Here is a 21,752-nt window from a genome sequence, read left to right as displayed (position 1 = left end):
CAAACATATTGGATGATAAATCGCTTTATGTAAAACATTTATTAATACAAATATTAATAATAAAAAAAAACATTTTTGCTTCATTTGGCAAACAAATTTCATTTTTCGTTAAGGAAGCACTTGGTTAGTCCATGGGATAATGAGGGGGTATCGAGTAGTAGTAGGTGATAATAATTGTGGTATTAATACTATTATATCTTAAATGCTTAGTGAAACTGTCAATTGAAGTGAAAAGTGTTTTCGTACGTCATTCAGTAGAACTGCAGCACGAGCGTTTTAATGGCGCTGGCTATGTGGAAGGCGCAATCGCGCACCTCCAGCATGTTTTTGTGTATGCCCTGCTGATCCTCGGCCTCGATCGACTTCTGCAGATTCTCGCACTCGTGCTGGATGAGTATATTGTTGCGCGTCAGCTGTTTAAGAGTCTCGCGTGTCAGTTCGCTGGCATTCGGGGGCTTTATAGAGATTAATGAATTGAATAAGCTGATATAGAATTTCGAAATTTAGACAACTCACTAAATTAGCATAGAGCGCTATTAGGTCAGTGACGGCGCTGCGTATGCGTTCGCCATGCGGCGCTATAGATTGCTTCTCCGCCTCCGTGGCCGGGTGCATGGCTTGTATGAGTTCCTTGAGACAGCGTGTAACTAGATCGGAACGTAACTTAACCTCCTCACCGAAAGGTTTGCCATCGCCGGCCATTTGATACATGCTCGTGGTGTTGCGCACGTCGCTGTTGCCCTTGGCCAAGTTGTTGGCCAAGCGACGCTCATACATGCTGGCGGGTCGTTTGATAGTCGACTGATTCGATGAACCGTTCGATGAGCTGCTGTCCACAGCTGCAGCAGCAGCAGCAGTTGAGGAGCCCTCGGGTAGCGAGAGCGGTTCATGCTCCGAGTCGGGACTGTTGAGACTCAAATCAATGCGACTAACATAAAATAAAATAGAAATTATATAAAGGAAATCAAAATAAATAAAGAATATAAACAGCTGCTCACAGTGGCTCATCGTAGACGCTGTTGTTGGAGGCGCTATTGAACTTGCATTTGAGCTGCGTATTCTCGCTGGAGAGCTGCTGCACCACGTTCTTCAATTGATTGATCTCGGATTTATATTCGTTGATCTGCTTGCGCAGCGTTTCCATTTCGTTCTGTGAGTTTTCATTGCGCGGCGGACTGTGCACAATGGCCTTGATTAAATAAAAGGAAATTAAGTAAATAATAAGTAAAATGAAAGTAAAAACTAATCAAAACAAATACTAACAAAACTAGAAACTAACTTGAAACAATGATTATATAGTTAAACTACACCGTTTACACATGAGCAACTAATTTTATTTGATCAGCGATCGTTCGACTAGAAAAGCTTACAACTAGCTACGCGATGAGGTTTATATATTCGATTATAGAGTATGTGGATGACTAGGTGATTAGTCTCTAGGTTCAGTCTAGCCAAAGCTGTTGTTCAGCTTGAGTATCTTTTGGCGCATTAGGTTTACCTGCTGGGCCATTGGCGGCACCGGCGCATAGTCATCATCGCTGGCCACCGGATCGTAGATGGGCTCGTCATCAGATAGATTTGGATCATGAATGCTCTGCTCAAACGAGCTGCTGTACATGGTCGAATTGTTGCCGTGATAGGGCAACAATTGCAGCGACTGCGTTGGCAGCGGCGCGTCCAACGGACGCAGATTGGCCATATTCTGGCGACGTAGCGCATCGATGAGCACATCAGTGAGCAGACCATTGAATTCGGCACGATTGAAGCGTGCAAGCTTCTGGCGACCCTGTCGATTCGGAAGGTGAAAACAATTAGTGAGTCAAGGTTCACAGATTTGATCATACCTGATTGCGCGTGGCGCTTAAAAATGGGTTTGCTGGCAAAAATGGCACCGTTGCATGCTCTGCATTGAGCGTGCTAGTGGACCAGACTAGAAGAGAGCAGGAGAAGATTATTGGGGTGACTGATTGAGAGAGGCTAGCCTTAACTTACTGGCTTCACATTCGCGTCTGTCCACCTCGTCGTACAGATCCATGACAAGCTCCTCGAACATTTTATTCGGCACCAGCTGCAGCTTGCCGCGAGCTATTTTCAATTGCTCGCTTATTTCGGCACCGTTTGTCTCCGGTATGACCAAGTGGCGACCGCTCTAGAGCATCAGAAGAAGAAGAGGGAGATAAGGATTAGCTGATAACAAATTACTATGGACACTTACAGCATGATCGGGTTTCTTGCCACCCATGAACATAATGAGTCTATCTGTCACATCGTACATGGCATCCAGCAAACGTTCAGCTATGGTGCTATGATTGTTGGCCTTGGCCAGCTCCAAGGGCGTCATGCCGTTGCCATCCAAGGCATTCACATCGGCGCCATAGATGAGCAGCATTTCGATCTGGGAGGCCTGGCCAAACTTGGCTGCCATGTGCAATGGCGTCGAGCACTTCTCCTCGTGATAGTAATTGGGATCGGCGCCCTGCACAAGGAAACGCAACGAGGTCTCCAGGTTGCTGGTGCGCACGCTCGCATGCAGCTGTCGACTAAGCTCCTGTTCCAGATTGCTGCCCCCGCTGCTGGAGTCGTCGTCGTCCTGCAGACTGGGCTTCAGCACAAAGTTCAGATTCACATGCTTGGCCTTGATGAAGTCCGACTTGGTCGGATGCAGTGGATCCTTGGGCGTTGGCTTGCGCCAGCGTGGCAAGTGCTTGCCGCCCGACGAATTCGTGCTGCCATCCAGCAAATGATGTTCCCACACACTGTTCGCGCCATGAGCATTCAGAGAATTGACGAAATTCAGCAAAGATGGCTCCCAGTTGCCTTGGCGCAGCGACTTTACAATCGAAATGTGACGACCCAAGCTGCGGTGCACCGAGCAGCAGTCGGCGCAGAGCAGAATGCCACGATTTATGGAGGCCCAGGAGGGATCTAAATGGAGAGTAACGAGTCAGTATGAATTGTATATAAGCTGTCTATTCTAATGGGACTCACCCGTTGCTCCACAATCTCCACAGACTTCAGTCTGCAATCGAGACTTGCTGCGCGACATTTTTCGTCTGCCGTTTGCGTAGGTGGGCGTGCCCGAGTCTCTATGATTTGCTCCGTCGGGCGCTATAAATAACTTCTTATGCGCTTCGATTATGCTGCTGGCGAAACACATTCATGCATTTTTTTCTACCTAAACAAGCGATAAAAATCAAATTAATTCTGAGATAAACTGAAATGACTCAGATGAAAAGAAAAGTTGTCGCACAATCTGTGTGCGCTGGCTGCTGTTGAACTAATGCTCGCGGACACAATCGAATCAATTATGTAAATTACTTTTAATTAAACGTGGCCGCCCAGTTGTTGTAGCTGCACTTTTTTTTATTATTACAATCGTGCGCTAATTTTTTCCAATGCAGCACAAGTGTACATACAAACAATGTTTATTTATAAATAGTGAAGAGTTGCCAAAGTGCATGCTGAATTTATTAGGTTGTTTATTTTGCAAAACAAGTCGCCTAATCGAAAACCTAACTAATTTAATAAAATTTTAATGAATATAATAATATGTGTTTTTGCATAATTTTATGGTTTTCATTTCATTATTTAATATTATTTGCAGTCAGATGCAATATTTTGGTGGCCAACAACAGTCTGGCAGCTCTTCAACAATTTGTTTGTATTGCAATATAGTTGTCTCACTTGCACTGCCGTAACAGCTGATGAAGCAACAGCTGTAAGCGGCAACAGTTTTATGACCACTGCGGAGCGCGTCTTTATGCACGTGCATAAATATTTCAATTCGCATTGAAGTTTGTAGTGCATCATTAATTGTAATGAAAGTGACGAATTTATACACCTCGGTGGCCTGCAACCGCACCACCGAATGCGCCGATTGGGGACCCAGTGGCTTAATTGCATATGGCGCTTGCAACGCAGTTGCGGTGCTCGATCCGCGCGTAAGCTAAACGAGCAACGATTGTTGACAATTCCTTAAAAAACTATTTATTTTAGTACAATGGCAATTCAGCAAAGATATTGTATACCCTGGTGGAGCATACAAAGCGCGTGAATATAGTTCGATGGCTGGATGCGCAGTATTTGCTATCGGGCGCCGATGATGGCAATGCAGTTCTATGGCAACTGGATAGGGAGAGCGGCAAAGATAAAATTTTGTTGAAAGGTCACACGAGTGGCGTGAATGCGGTGGATGGTGTTCTGCGTCCAAACGGCACTTGGTTACTGGCCACAGCTGCGGCTGACAACAGTCTTAAGTTATGGCATCTGCAGGCAGATAAACAAGTCAATTGCTTTCAAACTGTGCAGTTGGATGACGGCTTTTGCTTGACTCTGCGCCTCACTCTGCTGCCGAAAACTGAACAAGTGTTGCTCGCCTTCAGCACAGATGACGAAACTGTTGCCCTATGGGCAGAGCAGTCTGCGGGCAGTGGCGATACGAATGCCGGCCAGTTCAAGTGCGCTCACAAGCTGAGCGGCCATGAGGATTGGGTGCGTGGCCTGGACTTTGTGAACGATGGCGATGATTTACTGCTAGCCAGCGGCTCACAGGAAAATTTCATACGCCTTTGGCGTATTGCAGCCCGAGGCACTGATAAACCTGTACAAAAGAACATACTGGATGTGTTGAATGATAACGACGAGCTGCGCGTCGAGGAGAAGCTTCTCCAGCTGGGCGGAGAGACTTGGTATGCGGTTAGTCTGGAGTCAGTGCTCTATGGCCACGAGGGCTGGGTCTACGGCGTTCACTGGCACAAGAATGAAAAGCAGGGTATATATATGCTTGACTAATGATACATTTTTCTTTTACTGTATACTAAATCCTCTTCTCTTTCAGAGCTGCGTCTGCTATCCGCCTCCATAGACAAAACTGTCATAGTGTGGGCGCCTACGGATATGGGCGTTTGGCTGGAACAGGTGCGCGTCGGTGAGGTGGGCGGCAACTCGATGGGCTTCTATGGCGGCAAATTCGCACATGACGGTCGCTCGATAATGGCGCACAGCTACCAGGGCGGCTTTCACATATGGAATCAGAGTCAGGAGCAGTCGCACCTGTGGACCTCGAATGTTATTGTGGGCGGCCATTATAGTCAAGTGCGTGACTTGGCCTGGGAGCACGATGGTACCTACTTAATGACTGTCTCAGCGGATCAGACGACTCGGTTGCATGCACCCTGGGTGCAGGCCGATAAGCCAACAGCTACTTGGCATGAGCTAGCACGTCCGCAGGTGCACGGCTATGATATGCAAGCGCTGGCTTTGCTCTCACGGTATAAATTCGCGAGCGGAGCTGAGGAGAAAATAGTACGCACATTCCAAGCGACAGCGAATTTCATTGAGAACTTTCGACACATCAGCGGAGTGGCCAATGATGCAGCAGGCGATGCTCTGCTGGAATGTGAGTGGTTGCAATAAATATATATATACATATACCCTAAATAATCTTCATTTTGCTCTGCATCATCAGCTCTGCCTAAAGGCGCTTCGGTACCGTCGCTGGGACTATCCAACAAGGCAGTGTATAAAGTGGACACACCCGATGAGGCGGCGACGACAAGGAAGGAAGAATATCCGGAGAACTACTTTGTGCCTATCACACTGCAAACGCCGCCACAGGAGGAGACATTGATGCAGAACACCTTGTGGCCGGAATTGCACAAGCTGTACGGACATGGGTATGAGATCTATGCGCTGGCAGCAACAGCCGATGGCCAGCTGCTCGCATCCACCTGCCGGGCCAGCAATGCAGAGCATGCACAGATTATACTCTGGTGAGTTTTAGTGTTAGTTGAACGAATACACTTGACTATGAAGGTGTTTAGTTTCGTATTGATCTTTATTCTTCTGAGCCCGGGTTTATATACCCAGACTCATGCATAATTTCAACCCTTAAATCTAATGTATCTATTGCTGAGTGTGTAAGGCTCAGCATTGGGCTATTACATATTCCTATCTTATCGCTGAGTGTGTAAGACTACGCATTGGTCTATTAGCTATTCTTATCCTATCGCTGAGTTTGTAAGGCTCAGCGCTCGCGTCCTTCGTAATCTGAATCTGGGGTTGCAAGGCTTGGTCTTCATTTGTATATTTATGCAGTCGGTACATGTGGCCCTTATCTTTTCACAGCGCACTACCTGCTAGTCGCTGAGTGTGTCTGAGGCATGTATACGATCATCGTATATTCATATGTTCATGCCTGAACATTGGTCCTTGACTTTTTCTCAACAAGGAGCTATTTTGCAGGAATACGTCCAACTGGAAGCAGCTGCAGAAGCTGCCTGGTCATCAGTTGACCGTCACCCAGCTGCGTTTCTCCCCGGATGCGCGTTATTTGCTCTCGGTTTCACGCGATCGTCGTTGGTTCCTCTACGAGCGACAGCAGGCCGACGAGCCCCTCGGCAGTTATGTGCCTGTGGCCAATACGGACAACAGCAATGGAGTGCATACGCGCATCATTTGGTCCTGCGACTGGTCGCACGATGGCAAATACTTTGTGACGAGCTCGCGTGAGGGGAAAGTCGTGGCGTGGACAAAGACAAAGGAGCAGGAGTCAGCGCCTAGCTCGCTGAATGGCTGGCAGGCAGCTGCCATTCTAGAGCTCAAGCAGGAATCTGTCACAGCTGTTAGCTTTGCGCACAGCTTTCTGGATCAGCAGGATGGCGTTTATGTCCTGGCCCTGGGCACAGAGCGAGGCATCATCAAGATCTATCAGCTGCACAATAAGCAATGGCAGCTCCGCTGCGATCTGGATAAGAAGTGAGTACAAGCGTTGAATAACAGTAAATTTATAGTATTTTGATAAACATATCTATGTTTCAGCCTTGCCCATCACTTGACCGTCAAGCGACTGCAGTTCCGACCGGGTCAACAGCAGCTGCAGCTGGCCAGCTGCGGGGAGGATCACTTGGTGCGGATCTATGACATTTCATTAAAATAAAATTCAAACTTGGCAGCAATCAGTAAAGCGTCAACAATGAAGAGTGACAGTTCTTTTTTTTTTCTACTGTGCCTAATTAGAATTTTCTACTTGTAATATCAGTCTCGCTCTTCCTCATCTCTATCTTATCTAATCACTTGTAATTGGCCGTGTTATTGGCACGGTGCGTGGCTGTCTGCCGTTTTGTGTCGACTCGCTGATAACACAGTCTATATTGAACTCTCATTTCCTGCGCTCCGTTTTTGGCCTATTTAAATAGCATGTGAGCCCCAGTCATCTCATAGTCATTTCACAGCCGTCGTGTCGAGATGAAAGTTGCAGTTTTGATTGTATTGGTTGCCCTGGTGGGCAGCACCGTTGCCCTCTCCCTTTCACGTGCCGGTCCGCCAGCCAAGAAAAGGCCAGCTGACTCCAACAAGAAGGTCGATCAACAGGTTGATGCTCTTGATCAGAATGAGAAGTCCCAACATATCGAGCTGGAATTGAAGCAAGATCAGCCCAAGCCTCAGCACATCGATGTGGAAATCAAGAATGATAAGCCCAAGAAGCAGTATGTTGATGTACACATCAAGCACGATCAGCCCAAGCCTCAACATATTGAGGTGGAGATCAAACACGATCAGCCCAAGAAGCAGCAGATTGAGGTTGAGATCAAGCACGATCAGCCCAAGAAGCAGCATGTTGAGGTTGAGATCAAGCAGGATCAGCCCAAGAAACAGCATGTTGAGGTTGAGATCAAGCAGGAGCAGAACAAGCCCCAACATATCGAGGTGGAAGTCAAGCACGATCAGCCCAAGAAGCAGCATGTTGAGGTAGAGATCAAGCAGGATCAGCCCAAGAAGCAGCATGTTGAGGTGGAGATCAAACACGATCAGCCCAAGAAGCAACATGTTGAGGTTGAGATCAAGCAGGAGCAGAACAAGCCCCAACATGTTGAGTTTGAGATCAATCAGCAGGAGCTGCAGGAAGCAGAACATGTCAAATATGAGATCAAGCAGCAGCAGAGGCCACAGCATGTGGAGTTTGAGATCAAGCAGCAGCCGCATTTACTGGAGGCACCACATGTCCAATATGAGATCAAGCAGCAGCAGCAGCAGCAGAAGCCACAGCACCTTGAGTTTGAGATCAAGCCGCAACACGAATCGCAGTACATTGAATTGGAACTGGCTTAAGCTATCTCTGAATGGTATCAAATATACGATTAAAGACATTTATGTGTGTGTAATAAATATTGTGGGCTCTGCCACGCCTCTTCCTTTTCAACCAAACCATTATGCCCTGAATTCCCATTGAAAATGGGATCAGAAAGGCATTTTGTAAGGAGTCGAGTCTTCTATATAGAGAACTTGAAGGGTTCTCTATACTGATGGCGCGTAGTGCACCATCCCACTCCCACTTCATATATCTCAATAATTATAATAGCGCAATTTTCTTCGTAGTAAATATATATAAAAGAGAAAAGTTTGCTGCTTGCAGTTCCAGCGGCGTCTCAGCCGCAGTTTGCAATTTCCGTTCGGCTTGGCGAATTTTGTGTGAGAGTGAAGCAGAGCAGGAGCTGTGAAAACTGTGCAAGAGCCGTACGTAGTAGTATGCTTATGGGCGTCAGCGTTTAGCCACGTGCCATTGCCGACCGCAACTTGCAATTTCCGTGCAGCAAGTGACTTTATGATTGGCTTCGCCTCGCCATGCCTCGCCACGCCTCGTTTGTTGCCCCAACTATTTGGCTTTGTTGTGCGTTTAATTGGCTTTGGCTAACGGCGATTGCCTTGCGCATCTTTCTTTGACACTTTAATTATGCTTTTCAGCTGCAATTGTTTGTCCAGTCGTTGAACTCCCCACTCCTCTTCCTTTTGCAGCTCCTGCTGCTCGCCCAGCTACGCCTCTGGGGCATCCAGCTCCGGCCCATAACAATGGCCAAAAGTTAAGCTATTGAATTGCATTTAGGCCACTTGTCTGTACAATACAACATTTGTATTCTCTGGCTCGATATTCATTTTCATTTTTTTACGGTTCATGATTTTATTCGGGATTTTGTTTTATTTTTCCAGTTGCTGTTGCCGCCATACAATGGCCCCGAGCCGCCATTGCAATGGCGCAACATGCGTTTCCGTTTCCGCTGAAAGTTGCATATATAAAACTTTTGTTTAACTTGCATTGTTGCTGCAACGTTTACATTCCGTTTTTACATTCCTTTTTTTTTCGTGCTTCTTGATGCCACATTTGTTATTGCTGCCTCTCGCGTAGTTTTTCCCGCTCCTCCCTTTAGGTTCTCACTTCTTTTTTTTTTGGGTGTTGGAATTTTGCATTTCATAAGTTTCAATTGCGCACAAGTTGCTGACAGCAGCAGCAGCAGTCGCCGGAGTGTTGGCCATAACATGTGTAAACAGGCCAAACCAAAGCAAAAAAAAATCAAGTAAAAACGAAATGCCTCTCGCTTTCTCCTCACTCTGTGTGTCTCCCTTTCTTCCGGCTGCCTTTCTCCACTTACTTCTGGTAGCATCCGACAGCATTCATATGTGTGTCAGTAGTCAACTTTGCCTTGCTTGCGCTTTTTTTTTGTTGCCTTCCACACTTTTTGTTTGACTTGCAGTGCAATGGGCGTGCATCTCGTACCCTAAAGCTATCCGAGTGTTTATTGGCCACGTGCAGTCGTTGGCCCTTACTTACAGTTTTATAATTTGACGAAAAGTCAATAGACCTCTAATTAATATCGAATCAAATTCAGATTTCTTTTTTTTTAATGAATAGAGTGAGTGAGTATTTCGTTGTTCTGCCTTGATTCTTGAGAATCGAGTAGAACGACTGTTTCTTTAAATAGGAAATATACTCTCAAAGGCAGAGAAAGAGGGAACTAGTTTGTGGGATGTGAGTGAAAGAATGCGAGAAAGAAATCGAAAAATACAAAAAGAACAAACATAGAGAGAGAAGAAGTCAAAATTTATAGGAAAAGAAAAGACGTAAATATAGATAGAGATTAGCTGCGCGGGAGAAAAACTGCGAGAGATGGTTACATAGACTGAGAGAGACAGAAAGTCAGAGAGCGATAGAAAGAGAAATACATAGAAAGAGAGAGATTAATAGATTAAAAAAAATTAAGAAAGAGAATAGTAATAGATAGAGAATGTAACAATACTTTTGCTAGTCTAATAAACGAGAAGACTTAAAGAAGATTAAAGGGAAGGGGAATGAGAGAGAAATGTGGGATTAAAATGTGCAACTAGAAAGAAAGATCTAGGCAATTGGTAAGTGTTAAAGTGGGTCATGAGATAAATACAAGAAAAGTGGAAATAAAAAGTTAAAGCGTCTCTATGATAATTTCAGTTTATCAGCTAAAGTTAAACAATTTTAAAAGTTGGTATAAAGTATAGCCTTGACTAGGGTACTCCCTAGTCATCGATGCCAGCTGAACATAATTCGTATTGCAATTTTCACTTTTCACACTATTTGTTGTTCATTTTGTATAGGATTTTTGTTTGCTGGCAGCGCGTTGGCTAGCTCGTACGCATATGCTATGTTGCACGCATATTTCCGTTACGTTTGGCTGCGTGCAACAAAGAACGCGACTGCACGTTGCCTCGTCCGTGATTTGTGCATTTCCGTTTTTTGCCATAGCGGAACGTGTGAGCGAGCGAACGTGCATGAGCGGCTGCGCCGTGCCGTGCAGGATGTGGTTGCCACTTGCAACGCTGCCCCACTGCGGCAGCTCTGTCATGGCAGTGGCGACAAAATCCCAATATACCCAATTGATGCGCTGTTGGCCTAGTTCTGGTCAGCCCTAAATCGACCATTGATTCAGTTAACATGTCTAGAAAAAAATCCAGAATAGAACGAATTTTCTGGTCTATTTTCTTCTGCTGGTTTATTTGCCTTGAAAGTTTTTCAATTACCTGACCGCTGGACTGCGTCCGATTGGCCTTGTTCTGACCAAATCGCTTGTCGAGCGAATTTCCAAAATTTCTGCCACACTTTCGCTGTGTTCCCAGCGAACAAGGCCAGCAAACATGGCTAACCAGCTTCAAGCAGGCAACAACAACAACAACTACAACAGTCAAAAAGTCAAGCAGCGGCTTTTTGCGCGGCTAAGCAACAGCAAATATTTTACAAGAGAGCCAGGGCGAGAGAGATTGGGAGAGTGAGAGAGAGGGAGAGCTTAGGGGAGAGAAAGTGGCTAGTGGCAAGTGGCAAGTGGCAAAGTTTCCTATTGCCTTCAAAAGTTATGAGCATGCAGCGGCAAATGTTGTGGATTTTGATGGCGATGGCGATGACGATGATGATGACCATGATTGTGATTATGATGAGTCTTGTAATATAAACTTGTCAGATGAGTTTATTAAATGCCGCTCTATAGGCTTCCATTGCAGTCTTCTGATATTTCTATTAAGATGTTAACTAAGTGCATTCCTTGTTCTCTGGTAGACTTTATTAGCGATTATCGCAAGCTAAGTCAAGTGTTCAAGTATTGCAAGTAGTTCACATGTATGCTGAATAAATAATTCCCTTATATAGAGCTTGGCTCGTTAATCATATTACTAATATGTGTTTATATTAATTAGCTTTCATAATATTTGAAAAGCCTTCATATCATTTATGTTTTTATATACATATGTACATATATCTTATTCCTCGTCTTTCTCATTATGCTAGCTCATTCTCTCTCTCTCTCTCTTTGCCTCTCAATATCTATATTTCGTTGCTTGTGACTTTTTCACATTCACTATCCCTCTCTTATGCTCACTCTTTCTCTCTCATTCCTATTGCTCTCTGTCTTTCGCTCACGCTCTCTCCTTCTCGATGTCTCTTTCATTGTCTCACTTTCTCCATCCGTCTCTCGCACTGTATTTCTCAATCATTCCTTTCCTATCTCTCTCTCTCTCTCTCTCTTTCTCATTTTCTCACTTTCTTATCGCTTTTTGTCCGTCTCTGTTTCTCGCTCTTTCTTTATCTATCTGACTTCGCTCCTCTTCAATTGCTCTCTATTTCTCATTCACCCTGTCTCTAATTCACTCTCTCTTTGATTCACTCTCCCTCTCTTCTTCTGTCTCTCTCTTGCTCTGTCCCATTCTCTCTGTCTCTTCACTCACAAAACCATCCATTAAGGCTTCATAGCACAAATGAGCTTTAAGCCAAGCTCACGTATATTATTATTTCCGGTTTCATTTGCCATAATGCCAACATGTTGCCAATCAGTTTGCTCTGCTCTGTATCCATAAATTTTGCACCCATCCGAGTTTTTGACAACGTTCGCGTAAACTTTTCGCAGTAGCACGGCTGATGCAGCAGCAGCAGCAGCTAGATATATCCTTGAAATCCTTTGACTTTATAGCTTAATTTCCGCGGCTAACTGGCGTGCCTTAATTGTTTTCCAATTAGCGTGCTGCAAAAACTTTAAAGTTCATTAAGTTGTGCGGTTTTTTGTTGCGCTCGCACCAGAGCCAGAGCCGGAGCCAGAACCGGCATCAGCACCAGCGTCAGAGAACCAACGCCGGCTCCAACGCCAACGCCAACGTGGCGTATGATGAATTTTTAATTACGCGTGCAGCAAACACAAGTAAAAAACTGTTGGCAAATTGTAAAACACAGAGTGCAAAAAAAAAGATAGAGAGAGAAGGAATCAAACACGCAAAGCGAATGTATTTTCTGTTGTTGTTGTTGTAGCTTCTACTGCTGGTTTATCTGACTGCGAGGCCAAAGTCAACAAAGCGTCTAAAAAAAACGAGAGAAAAGATTGGCAGAAAAATGTTGTTGATATAGCTGCAACAGCGGCTTCAATTGTTGGCCAAATGCCAGCGGCCGAGCACCGAGCCACGTTAATTAAACAAACAAAAGCCGAGGCGCGACGTGGGCGTGGCCCACACTCTGCTGCTGAGCTTAGCCACGCTCTGGCCCATGCACTTGACAATGAATTGCAATTGTTGCGAATCTCTGAATGACACTGAACGAAAGTTGTGAAATTATATTGCAATTAAATTGCGGAACCGAAGGTGAAGCGAAAGAGTTTTCAGCAACGGCTTGTTGGAGTTGTCATTGAGGAGATAACAGCTTGAATGATGAATGAATCAGGTTTTCTTCTTATCTGGTGCTGGGGCTATAAAGAAGTGGGGCGAGGTTTCGTGGGCAAATTTAATTTATTTTTTCTCTGATATAATTTAGTTCTTTCTAACTACAGATTTTCGCAAATATAGCAAAATTTTTTAGCTTGCATTGATAAAGCTAAATCGATAATATTATTATGTGTAGAGCTACATTTTTAATGCTGAAATTTTTATGTTGATTTTTAAAGGTTTTGTCACTTATACCATAAATTAAAAAAAAAAAAAATAAAAATATATATATATATATATATATATATATATATATATATATATATATATATATATATATATATATATATATAAAAAATGAAACTAGCTTAGCAGAGTAATCTTAAACCTTCGGCTTTTAGTTCTTTAACAAATTTAAATTATATATTTTGTATACTTTTCTTTTATTTCTGTTACATTTCTTGAAAAGTTGCCTTTGCAGCTTATTAATCGAATTAATCGAATAAAACTGTCAACTGTCGCTATCAGTGAGTGTCATTGGCGTTTAATAATATTAAAAGGATATCTTGTATACATACATACATATATATATATATATATATATATATATAAAAAAAAATATATATATATATATATATATATATATATATATATATATATATATATATATATTTTTTTTTTTTTTTTTTGCATTTATTGATTGTGGAAGCGGCGCACTTTAAAGTGCCTTAAATCGAGCCATACAATTGCAATGCAAATATTGCCATGAAGTGCAGTTGTTGTTGTTGTTGTTGTTCATGTTTGTGATTTGTTTGTTTTAAGCGTAAAATGCTTTGCACACTATCTCGACTTGTGTATAAATTTCTCTTTTATTTTTGTATATATATATGTGTATATATATGCACTTTTAACTTTATAGATTGCAACTGTAAATGCAAATGTTGAAAAACGGAAAACCGCGAATGCAAACGGCGTAAATCGCGTATTGTCAACATCATCATCATCATCAGGAACAGTAGAGACTGGCTGGGCTGGGTTGGGTCTGGGTTTGTTGGTTTGGTTGGGTTGATTATCAAGCTCAATGGCCACCCATAAGGCCACGCTGCTCCGCTGCCTCCTCTGCCCCCTGCCCGTGGCACTCAATGGCCACAAGCATTTTTCAGCATTTACAATATTTCCCTCATTGGTTGCACATTTGCTTCTTCATTTCAGCATTCAGTGAAGCTGGTTATTATTATTATTTCTCTCTTTTTTTTTTTTTTTTAAATGCATTTCCATATCAAAGTGACATTTGTATTACGCTTTAATTTCGCTTGCTTTAAAATATGCTTTTTTTATGTGTGTGTGTGTGTATTTATATATAAAACTTAAATTCTCTCTACAGTGGTCTCATATTGCAAAGCTCATTGCTGAGCTTCTTTTGTAAGTGGAATGCGAGATTTTGGTTTGAGACTGGCTAAAAATACGAAAATCCATTACATAAAATAGTTTTATTTATTTTTTATTTTTACTGGTTGAGATTGCTTTTGTCAAGACTTTATTTATGTGCTTCGCTTTGGCAGTCGCCTTTTGGAAAATAGAAATACTTTCTCAGCATGACAAAGGAAATTTTTTGACTTCTCAATTTCTAGCTGACACAGCAAAATAAATCAGTTCTCTTTACTGACTCTCATTATTATTATTTTATTTATAAAATTTAAAAATTATTTTTCATTTATTAATTAAATTTATTATAATTGTGTAATATTATACATATGCTATGTCTTTATTATATTTATTTCTATTTAATACGTAATAATTTTTATTTACATTTTTGACACGTTTTTCCATTTGTCTGAATTTACATATATATATATCATATTTTTTTTTTTTTTTTTTTTTTTTTTAGATTTAATATTTTTCTGTATTCTTTTATATTCTTTAGCATAAACTACTCAAGATAATATTAAAATACTATTATATTCATATTTCTTTAAGATCTTTAAGATAGATAATACTATTAATAATACTTTTGTACACATATATTTTTAAGAGTTCCTATAATTTTCTCATCAAGATGTTATACTCTAATACAATTAAACTTCAAATAGATTAGCTTCTATATTAGCTAGCAAAATTTGCTCAACATAATATTGTGAATAATATTATGAAAAGGTTGCTTTAAGACTTCGTTATCTTGTTCCACTTTAATAGCCAATCAAATATTTACTTAATCCTAAGCTACTTACCTTAACGGTAACTGCAACTATCTGTCGTAGGGGCTAAAACAAATATCGAGTTGGTAAGCTGAAATTCGATTACCTCGAGCCAAAGCAGCAGCTGAGCTGCAAATGAAATTGCATTTGGGGCTTGGTTAATAACTAAATTTCGGAACTGCTGCATTGCAATTAAATTGTTTTGGCTCTAATTAGTAAACTGAGCAGCGTCTATTTGCTGACTGTTGATGGGCATTCAGACATTAGCATGTCCCTAGCAGATGAGATTTCGAGAGAATTAATTGAAAATCGACTTGAATAAATGCGTTGAGCATTTCGATTAAATGATATACGCCTTAAATGTGAACCTCAAGCGTTTGGCCAACTAGTTTGTTGTTTGACTAAAGCTATCCAGCTGGGTGATGTTTTGGCATTGTGCTTGATGTGGTTAGGCTGTTGCTGTTGTTGTTGTTGCTGCTGCTGCTGTTGGCCAAACAACAAAGCTGCTTAGATAAACTGTCAGTCGCAGCGCCGGCGAATGCGGCGTATGCGTAATTTCATCAGCTGGCACTTGAATCAACTTAAAGCCTGATGAAATTATAAGCCGACTGAAGTGGGCCATTGCCGCGCTGTGTTCAAGTTGTATGAAGAGAGGAGGAGTGGAGGGGTGGAGGAGTGGAGGAGTTAAGGAGTGGAGGAGTCCTTTAAATGTCTTTAAGTTCATTTACTATTTTTGCATTTTCAATTCGCAAAGCTGCGGCTTGGGCAGCCCAGGCAGAGCAGTTTGATAAGTGTGGGTGTGTATTTGCTAGAGTGTTTGTGTGTGTTTGTGTCGTATGCTCTGCGGCTAGAAAAACTTTGCAGCTACAAGCAGCCGCAACTTTTGCGCGACGACATTTCCTCTGGGTCTTGGCAGCAAATTATGCGGCTGGCAGCACAGGCAGCAAGAGCGTCGACCAGGCCGACAGTTCGGCAGTTCGGCAGCTCGTCAGTCCCTCACTCTGTCACCCAGTTAGTCAGCACCTGCTGCGTGCTGCAGCTTCCCGCCAGCCTCACGCTTTGGAGCAAAGTGAGCGATGGCTGTAGTTGTCGCCTGGCTGCTGCTGTCATATTATGCTCGCCATGTAATTTGTATAGACGGCAAGCGTTGGCGTTGTAATTTATGCATGGCCCCAAACATATCCATCAATTCAATCCGCATCCAACTCGGCTCTGGCTGCCTCTCGCACGAGTGCTCACAATAAACACAATTAGCTGGCATTAGCATTGCGCATTAAGCACATTTGTTTGTTGTTGTTGTTGTTGTGCCGGTGGCATTACAACAACTCGCACCACATGCTGCAATTATGCAGCATTTTGTGGCATGATTATTACAATTTACAAAGTGTACAAACTACTGGATGTGATTCAGCTGGACGGACGGAGAGCCGAGAGAGTAGTTTGACAGCACTCAATGAAACATGGTTATAGAACAATATTTGTTTGCATGCAATATGACGTATCAATATTTTATCAAACAGGTAATCAAGAGAGTTGATATTTTGAATTTGTTTGAAATCGTTAAGTGGGCTTAAAGCAGAGTAACTTTTTAGTTATTTTCTTTATTACAAAAATTTTGTCTTCATAATTTATAAAATATAGAATTGATTTTTTATAAAATTTTTACAATTTTAATTTTGTTTGCCAAGTATAAAGTATACGAATATGAGTTGAAAAAGGAGCTACAAAACTGAGTCTCTTCTATCAAATTCGCTTCTTCTTTACAGTAATATTGAATGTATTTTTTTTTAGTATTTAATTTTTATTCATCTGATCTGCTAGCTTTTTTTAGAGTCGATGAAGCTAAAAATATATGTTCAAATTTTTTTTTAGCTCGATTTGCATAATTTGTAAAACAATACATATGGAAATTATCGTAAGCCAGCCTTGAATTCTCAATATAAAATACAGAGTTAAAGCTGCTAAAACAATTTAAATTTAGCTGTTTTAGCTGCTGCATTTTTAGCATAAAAATCAGTGAGAAAAAAATATTTATATTATAAAAAGTTTTTAATTTTTTTTTAATGTCAATGAAGCTGAAAAACTGGCTATTGGCAGATTTTTTTAGGTGAGTTTTTTAGTTAGCTTTTAACAGACTTTTCAGCATTAAAAGCAGAAAAACAAATTTCACTAGTAATAAAATATTTTTAAATATACCATTAAGAATATATTTTGTTTATTAATGCAATGCTAGCAGAGTTTTTTATTCACAATAAAAAATAAAAATAAAAATCAGCTGCTAGCTTAGTTAAATGCTTGCCCAACTTTCGTAATATTTATTCAGGCGCATAGAACGAATAGAACCAGAGCAGATTATGTTCAGCAATTAAGTAAATGACAATACGCACGCCGTTGCTGCATGCAATGTGCCAATGTTGCACTGTTGCAATGTTGCCTGATGTCAAAGTTCAACTGATGAGTTCATCAAATGTCGTGGCGCGCACAAAGCGGCACTCGAAAACAAAGCGCAAATACACTCAACGACAGACGACTCAAGTGCATTGTCTGCAGCTGTGTGGGTGTACGAGTGTGTGTGCATGCATGTGTGTGTGTGTTAAACATAAACGCGGCATGGCTTCCCAGTTGCAAGCGCAAATATTGCCAGCAGCTGAGTTGTTTCTTCTTTTAATAAAGAGTTTAGTAGACATGTGAGTTTTTGGGTGAATCGGGAAGGGTAGGGAAGGGAAGGGAAGCGAGGCATTCAGCACCCGCTGATGTTATGACAAAATGTTACACTGACACTACATTAGATTGTTGCACAAGCTGAAAGTTCTGCTTACACAATTTTTTGTTGTTTACGGCTAGGTGCATAAGTAATGCGTTTTTCAGCAGCTTTTCTTTTTTTGTTGTTGCTGCTGGGCATTGTCAACGGGTTTTTTTTAGAGCGCGCGCGCTGCTTTGTGTCGCACACAAATGCCCCTTGGTGTGGCGTGTGGCACGTTGCACTTGATGATGTGTCTATGTCAGGGCTCTGCTCATCTCGCCCCTTCTCTCTCTCTCTCTCTCTCTCTCTCTCTGTCTCTCTCTTTCTCTGCTCGCTTTGTGACCGCCAGTTGCCATCATTTGACCATAAACTAGCTTTTGCAGGCGCCACAATCAGCCCGCAGTGTATGCAACAACTGTTTGGGGGCCATTCTCTCCCCCTCCACTCCCTGACTCCCCGACTCTCTGACTCCCTGACTGCTGATTGTTGCCTGTTAGCTGTTGTTTGTGCCAACTGTCAAATGTTGCCGGGTAGCGCTTTAGTTAAAGCATTGCCATTGTCATTGCACCTGACTCCTGCTGCCGAGTCCATTATCCTCAGTGCAGGTGCAGGCGAATGCGTGTGTATGTGTGTGTGTGTTAATGATAGCGGAAGTGCACTTCATTTAATTAATACGCTTTTAATTGCACACTATATAAATATATGTATATTTATGTGTGTGTGTATGTGCATGTGTTGCCTGTGTTTGCTTTGCTTGCGTGCAACTGCAGCCATTTATTAACGTAGTTTGCTTGATTATCACTTGAGCTGAGAGGTCTTCCACCTGATTGTTGAGCCAATACAAATGCGCATTAAGCACATACATACATATATTTGCATGGCAAATGATAGAGTTAATACACTCTAGAGTGACTTTTGCTAGATTGGATAATGAATGAGTCAAATTAGAGAGGGTGAGAGAGAGAGAGAGAGAGAGACAGAGAGACGGAGAAGAAGCTCTGAGTAATTAAATCAGGTATGAACAGGACAGATTTCTCACACTTTCTCTTTCTTTAAGTCCTTCATACTCTGGTCTTGATTAACCGTACCCTTAATATATTTCTCTTCTCTTCCCTAAGACTTTCTTTATTAAGGGATCTCTCTCTTTCTCTCTCTCTTTTAAGTATCTTTTTTTATGCTCTATCTCTATCTATCTATCTACCTAACGTTCTCTTCTCATTTTCTCTGGCTCTATTAGACTTACCCTATCTATGTCACTCAATATCTATTACTCTCTCTCTCTCTCTCTCTCTCTCTCTCTCTCTTCATGATCTGGCTTGGCCGGCTTTCTCTTACTCCCCTTCTCTCTTATTCCTTCCCTTTCCTCTCTCTCTCTCTCTCTCTCTCTCTCTCTCTCTCTCTCTCTCTCTCTCTCTCCATCTCTCTCTCTCTCACTTCTCACATCAAAAAATCTATTTTCACCAAACATAGGAAACTTTGATAGTTTTTCAGGGCTGTCAAAACAGTTATCCCAATATATATTCACTATATTTACCCAATGAACCGACACAACTGTACAAGCAATTGTAAGTGAAATACAAAAGATGTTAGCAACAGAAGTTACGTAATTCATTTTACATCACATCACACCAGCAGCATTCAAGCAAAGCATTCAACATGTCCTCCGGCTCATCCAATATTGATCCCAACGAATTCAATGAGAGCAATGGGGGAAATGCTGGCAGCTCGGATTGGGCGGCTCAGGAGGTGTCGAGAGCATCGCAGCGATCGGGGCAATCGAGGGGCGCAAGTGGGCATAGTCGACGCATCAGGCAGCGGATGCTGACGCCAGGGATTGGCAATCAATATCGCATCTGGGTCTATCATCCGATAAGTGAGCCGCACCCGAATCGTCATACCCTCAATCGCATCATATTCTCGATAGCTCGAGCCTTGCGCACCCGTCGCTCTGTCCCGCCCCAGCCGGGCCTGCGTCCCGGCGTGATCTACAGACGAAACGCTGATATGATAACCATTGATGTGGAGCGCAAGTAAGTGCTGCTGATCTCAGACAAAACTAACGCCTAATCTCTCTCTTGCTTTATATATAATACTAGCTATGGACGATAGAGCCGTGATACAATGAGCCCCACACTTACATTGAAAACCTATTGGGCAGTAAACTGCATACAACAAAAATTCAGGAATCGGATTTCGTGGAGTTTTTCACATGTCAAGTAAGTAAAGTTCTTATATATACACATACACAAACACATACATATATATTATATATTATATTATCGTTGCTTTCCTCCGACGGTTTGCCTTTGGCATCTTCTAGCTATAAGAACTGATCGACTACCAATGGCAAGTTAGCCTGGTACATGAGAATTGCCTGTGGAAGTCTAGAAATTTATTATAATTATTTTATTTAAAGCTGAAAAGAGAAAAAAAGTTGTTCAAATTTTTTTTGGTGAATGGCATGCTTTGTCGTCGCCAATGCAAGTTCTAAGCGGCGATATCAGTTCATTTTTATATCCATCGATTGCTAATTAATAAAAAAAGTAAAATGTATGGAGATTTGACAGATTTATCCTTGGTGGTTAAGAACTGAAGCAAAAGTCTATTTAAGATTGGGTTTTGATTGCTTTTAAATTTAATTAAAAGAATTTCTTTTGACTACCCTATGCTCATTGAATATGGCTTAAGGAGTATCAGAGTTCTATACTTATGTAATGTATAGGACATAGGTAAAAGCAAAGGCCATAGGCTTGGGATGAGGGATGTCCAGAGTCTATCAAGCCATCTTCCTTTATATGGATATCCTTATGGAGGTATTGTTTCTATACGTATATATATATATATGTATCTCTTTCTATCGATCTATAGGTCTCTTTGTCTGCCTCTCTATTTGTGTGTTTATCAGTAGGTATGTCTGTTTGTATATACATCTGTGTGTATCTCTGCCTGCTATACCATATGCTTCTGCACCATAAACTCCCATTCAAGTACAGGGTATTTTTCAGTCAGGCACAATCGCCTACAGCATAACATTACATCAACTTGCTTTAAAAATGAATGTATGTATGCTGTAATTTGATTTCTGTTTTTGGTAAATTCTCTACTAATTGGTATTACAAATGGCATTGCCCCAATCAGCGTTTGACATATATTTGTCAGATTGAATTACATGACTAAGAAGAAGAAGAAGAAGGAGACGGGAAGGGTAAGAGGAAGAAGCAGTGAAAGAATTCGAGTTGTATAATGAAGGCACATCAAATTTCAGCATAATTTAATCGAGCTAATTAGGCAGCTGTTGTACGAATCAAATGGAGTACATGTTGCAACATGTGGCACACACACATACGCCCCCAATTATGTAATTAGAATAACATGGTAATAAACATTTCGTAATGTGCATAGCAGCTTTTGCCTCCGCACTTCGGAGTCACTTAAACTAATGTGCAACAAATTTTTATTTGTGGCAGCGTCGCCAACGTCGTCGTCGCTCGTCGAAGCCATTAAAAGTTATTGCTGTTAATAACCAATTAAAGTGCAAAAATAAACATCAATTATTGGGGCGGGACAAGGGCAGGGGCTGCGGCTGAGGCTGGGGCGACGCCGTCTGTGTAAAAAGCTGAGCTCAACTTTTTTCGGCTGTGTGGCAAGTAGCATTGAGTGTGCCACACAGCGTATGCGATGCATGCAACCAAGGCTCTATATGTGGCATGCTGGAAATTTATGCACATTGTTGCACAGCATATGGCAAGCAGCACTGAACGTGTGCCACTGACTGTGGCATAAGTAATCAAGCTGAACTTCAACTGCAGCCGCCCCCCTCTCTCTCTTTGCCCCGC

General features: G+C 42.0%; 4 protein-coding genes across 5 annotated transcripts; 3 read left to right on the top strand and 1 right to left on the bottom strand.

Moving 5' to 3' along the window:
- Window positions 1-20: 20 nt before the first annotated feature.
- Git (ARF GTPase-activating protein GIT1) lies at window positions 21-3,468 on the bottom strand. Its single transcript, XM_018103807.2, has 9 exons — window positions 3,319-3,468; window positions 2,989-3,175; window positions 2,216-2,925; window positions 1,993-2,149; window positions 1,845-1,930; window positions 1,499-1,786; window positions 999-1,189; window positions 517-928; window positions 21-455 (listed from the first exon to the last, which is right to left on the bottom strand). The coding sequence occupies exons 2-9, from the start codon at window positions 3,155-3,157 to the stop codon at window positions 252-254; spliced, it is 2,217 nt and encodes a 738-aa protein (XP_017959296.1). The 5' UTR covers window positions 3,158-3,175; window positions 3,319-3,468; the 3' UTR covers window positions 21-251.
- A 218-nt stretch (window positions 3,469-3,686) lies between these two features.
- On the top strand, window positions 3,687-6,984 carry Elp2 (elongator complex protein 2). The gene is made up of 6 exons (XM_018103801.3): window positions 3,687-3,941; window positions 3,997-4,771; window positions 4,838-5,398; window positions 5,468-5,771; window positions 6,244-6,756; window positions 6,820-6,984. The coding sequence occupies exons 1-6, from the start codon at window positions 3,819-3,821 to the stop codon at window positions 6,935-6,937; spliced, it is 2,394 nt and encodes a 797-aa protein (XP_017959290.1). The 5' UTR covers window positions 3,687-3,818; the 3' UTR covers window positions 6,938-6,984.
- A 207-nt stretch (window positions 6,985-7,191) lies between these two features.
- On the top strand, window positions 7,192-8,166 carry LOC108652715 (uncharacterized). Its single transcript, XM_089261316.1, has one exon. The coding sequence runs from the start codon at window positions 7,246-7,248 to the stop codon at window positions 8,107-8,109; it is 864 nt and encodes a 287-aa protein (XP_089117442.1). The 5' UTR covers window positions 7,192-7,245; the 3' UTR covers window positions 8,110-8,166.
- Window positions 8,167-19,350: 11,184 nt separating this feature from the next.
- LOC108653213 (uncharacterized) lies at window positions 19,351-20,465 on the top strand. Of its 2 annotated transcripts, none has more exons than XM_018103570.3 (4): window positions 19,351-19,481; window positions 19,552-19,946; window positions 20,013-20,132; window positions 20,237-20,465. In XM_018103570.3, the coding sequence occupies exons 2-3, from the start codon at window positions 19,573-19,575 to the stop codon at window positions 20,023-20,025; spliced, it is 387 nt and encodes a 128-aa protein (XP_017959059.2). In that variant the 5' UTR covers window positions 19,351-19,481; window positions 19,552-19,572; the 3' UTR covers window positions 20,026-20,132; window positions 20,237-20,465. The 2 variants fall into 2 exon arrangements, with proteins under 2 accessions (XP_017959059.2, XP_017959060.2); XM_018103571.3 differs by having other exon boundaries at window positions 19,353-19,481; window positions 19,549-19,946.
- Window positions 20,466-21,752: the final 1,287 nt, after the last annotated feature.

This window comes from Drosophila navojoa, chromosome 5 (assembly GCF_054131105.1).
Source record: "Drosophila navojoa isolate 15081-1374.11 chromosome 5, UAZ_NAV_1.0, whole genome shotgun sequence".
Classification (NCBI taxonomy): domain Eukaryota; kingdom Metazoa; phylum Arthropoda; class Insecta; order Diptera; family Drosophilidae; genus Drosophila; species Drosophila navojoa.
This window is presented reverse-complemented; position numbering and strand designations above follow the sequence as displayed.

What these genes read in the sequence shown, in the direction of transcription:
- Git (XM_018103807.2), bottom strand. Translation starts at nt 3,157, where the DNA reads ATGTGTTTCGCCAGCAGCATAATCGAAGCGCATAAGAAGTTATTTATA. An exon ending in GCAAGAAACCCGATCATGCT is followed by an intron (nt 2,150 to 2,215) that starts GTAAGTGTCCAT and finishes CTGATGCTCTAG; the next exon opens with AGCGGTCGCCACTTGGTCAT. An exon ending in AGCGTCTACGATGAGCCACT is followed by an intron (nt 929 to 998) that starts GTGAGCAGCTGT and finishes ATTTTATGTTAG; the next exon opens with TCGCATTGATTTGAGTCTCA.
- Elp2 (XM_018103801.3), top strand. Translation starts at nt 3,819, where the DNA reads ATGAAAGTGACGAATTTATACACCTCGGTGGCCTGCAACCGCACCACC. An exon ending in TTGCGGTGCTCGATCCGCGC is followed by an intron (nt 3,942 to 3,996) that starts GTAAGCTAAACG and finishes TATTTATTTTAG; the next exon opens with TACAATGGCAATTCAGCAAA. An exon ending in CATGCACAGATTATACTCTG is followed by an intron (nt 5,772 to 6,243) that starts GTGAGTTTTAGT and finishes GCTATTTTGCAG; the next exon opens with GAATACGTCCAACTGGAAGC.
- LOC108652715 (XM_089261316.1), top strand. Translation starts at nt 7,246, where the DNA reads ATGAAAGTTGCAGTTTTGATTGTATTGGTTGCCCTGGTGGGCAGCACC.
- LOC108653213 (XM_018103570.3), top strand. Translation starts at nt 19,573, where the DNA reads ATGTCCTCCGGCTCATCCAATATTGATCCCAACGAATTCAATGAGAGC.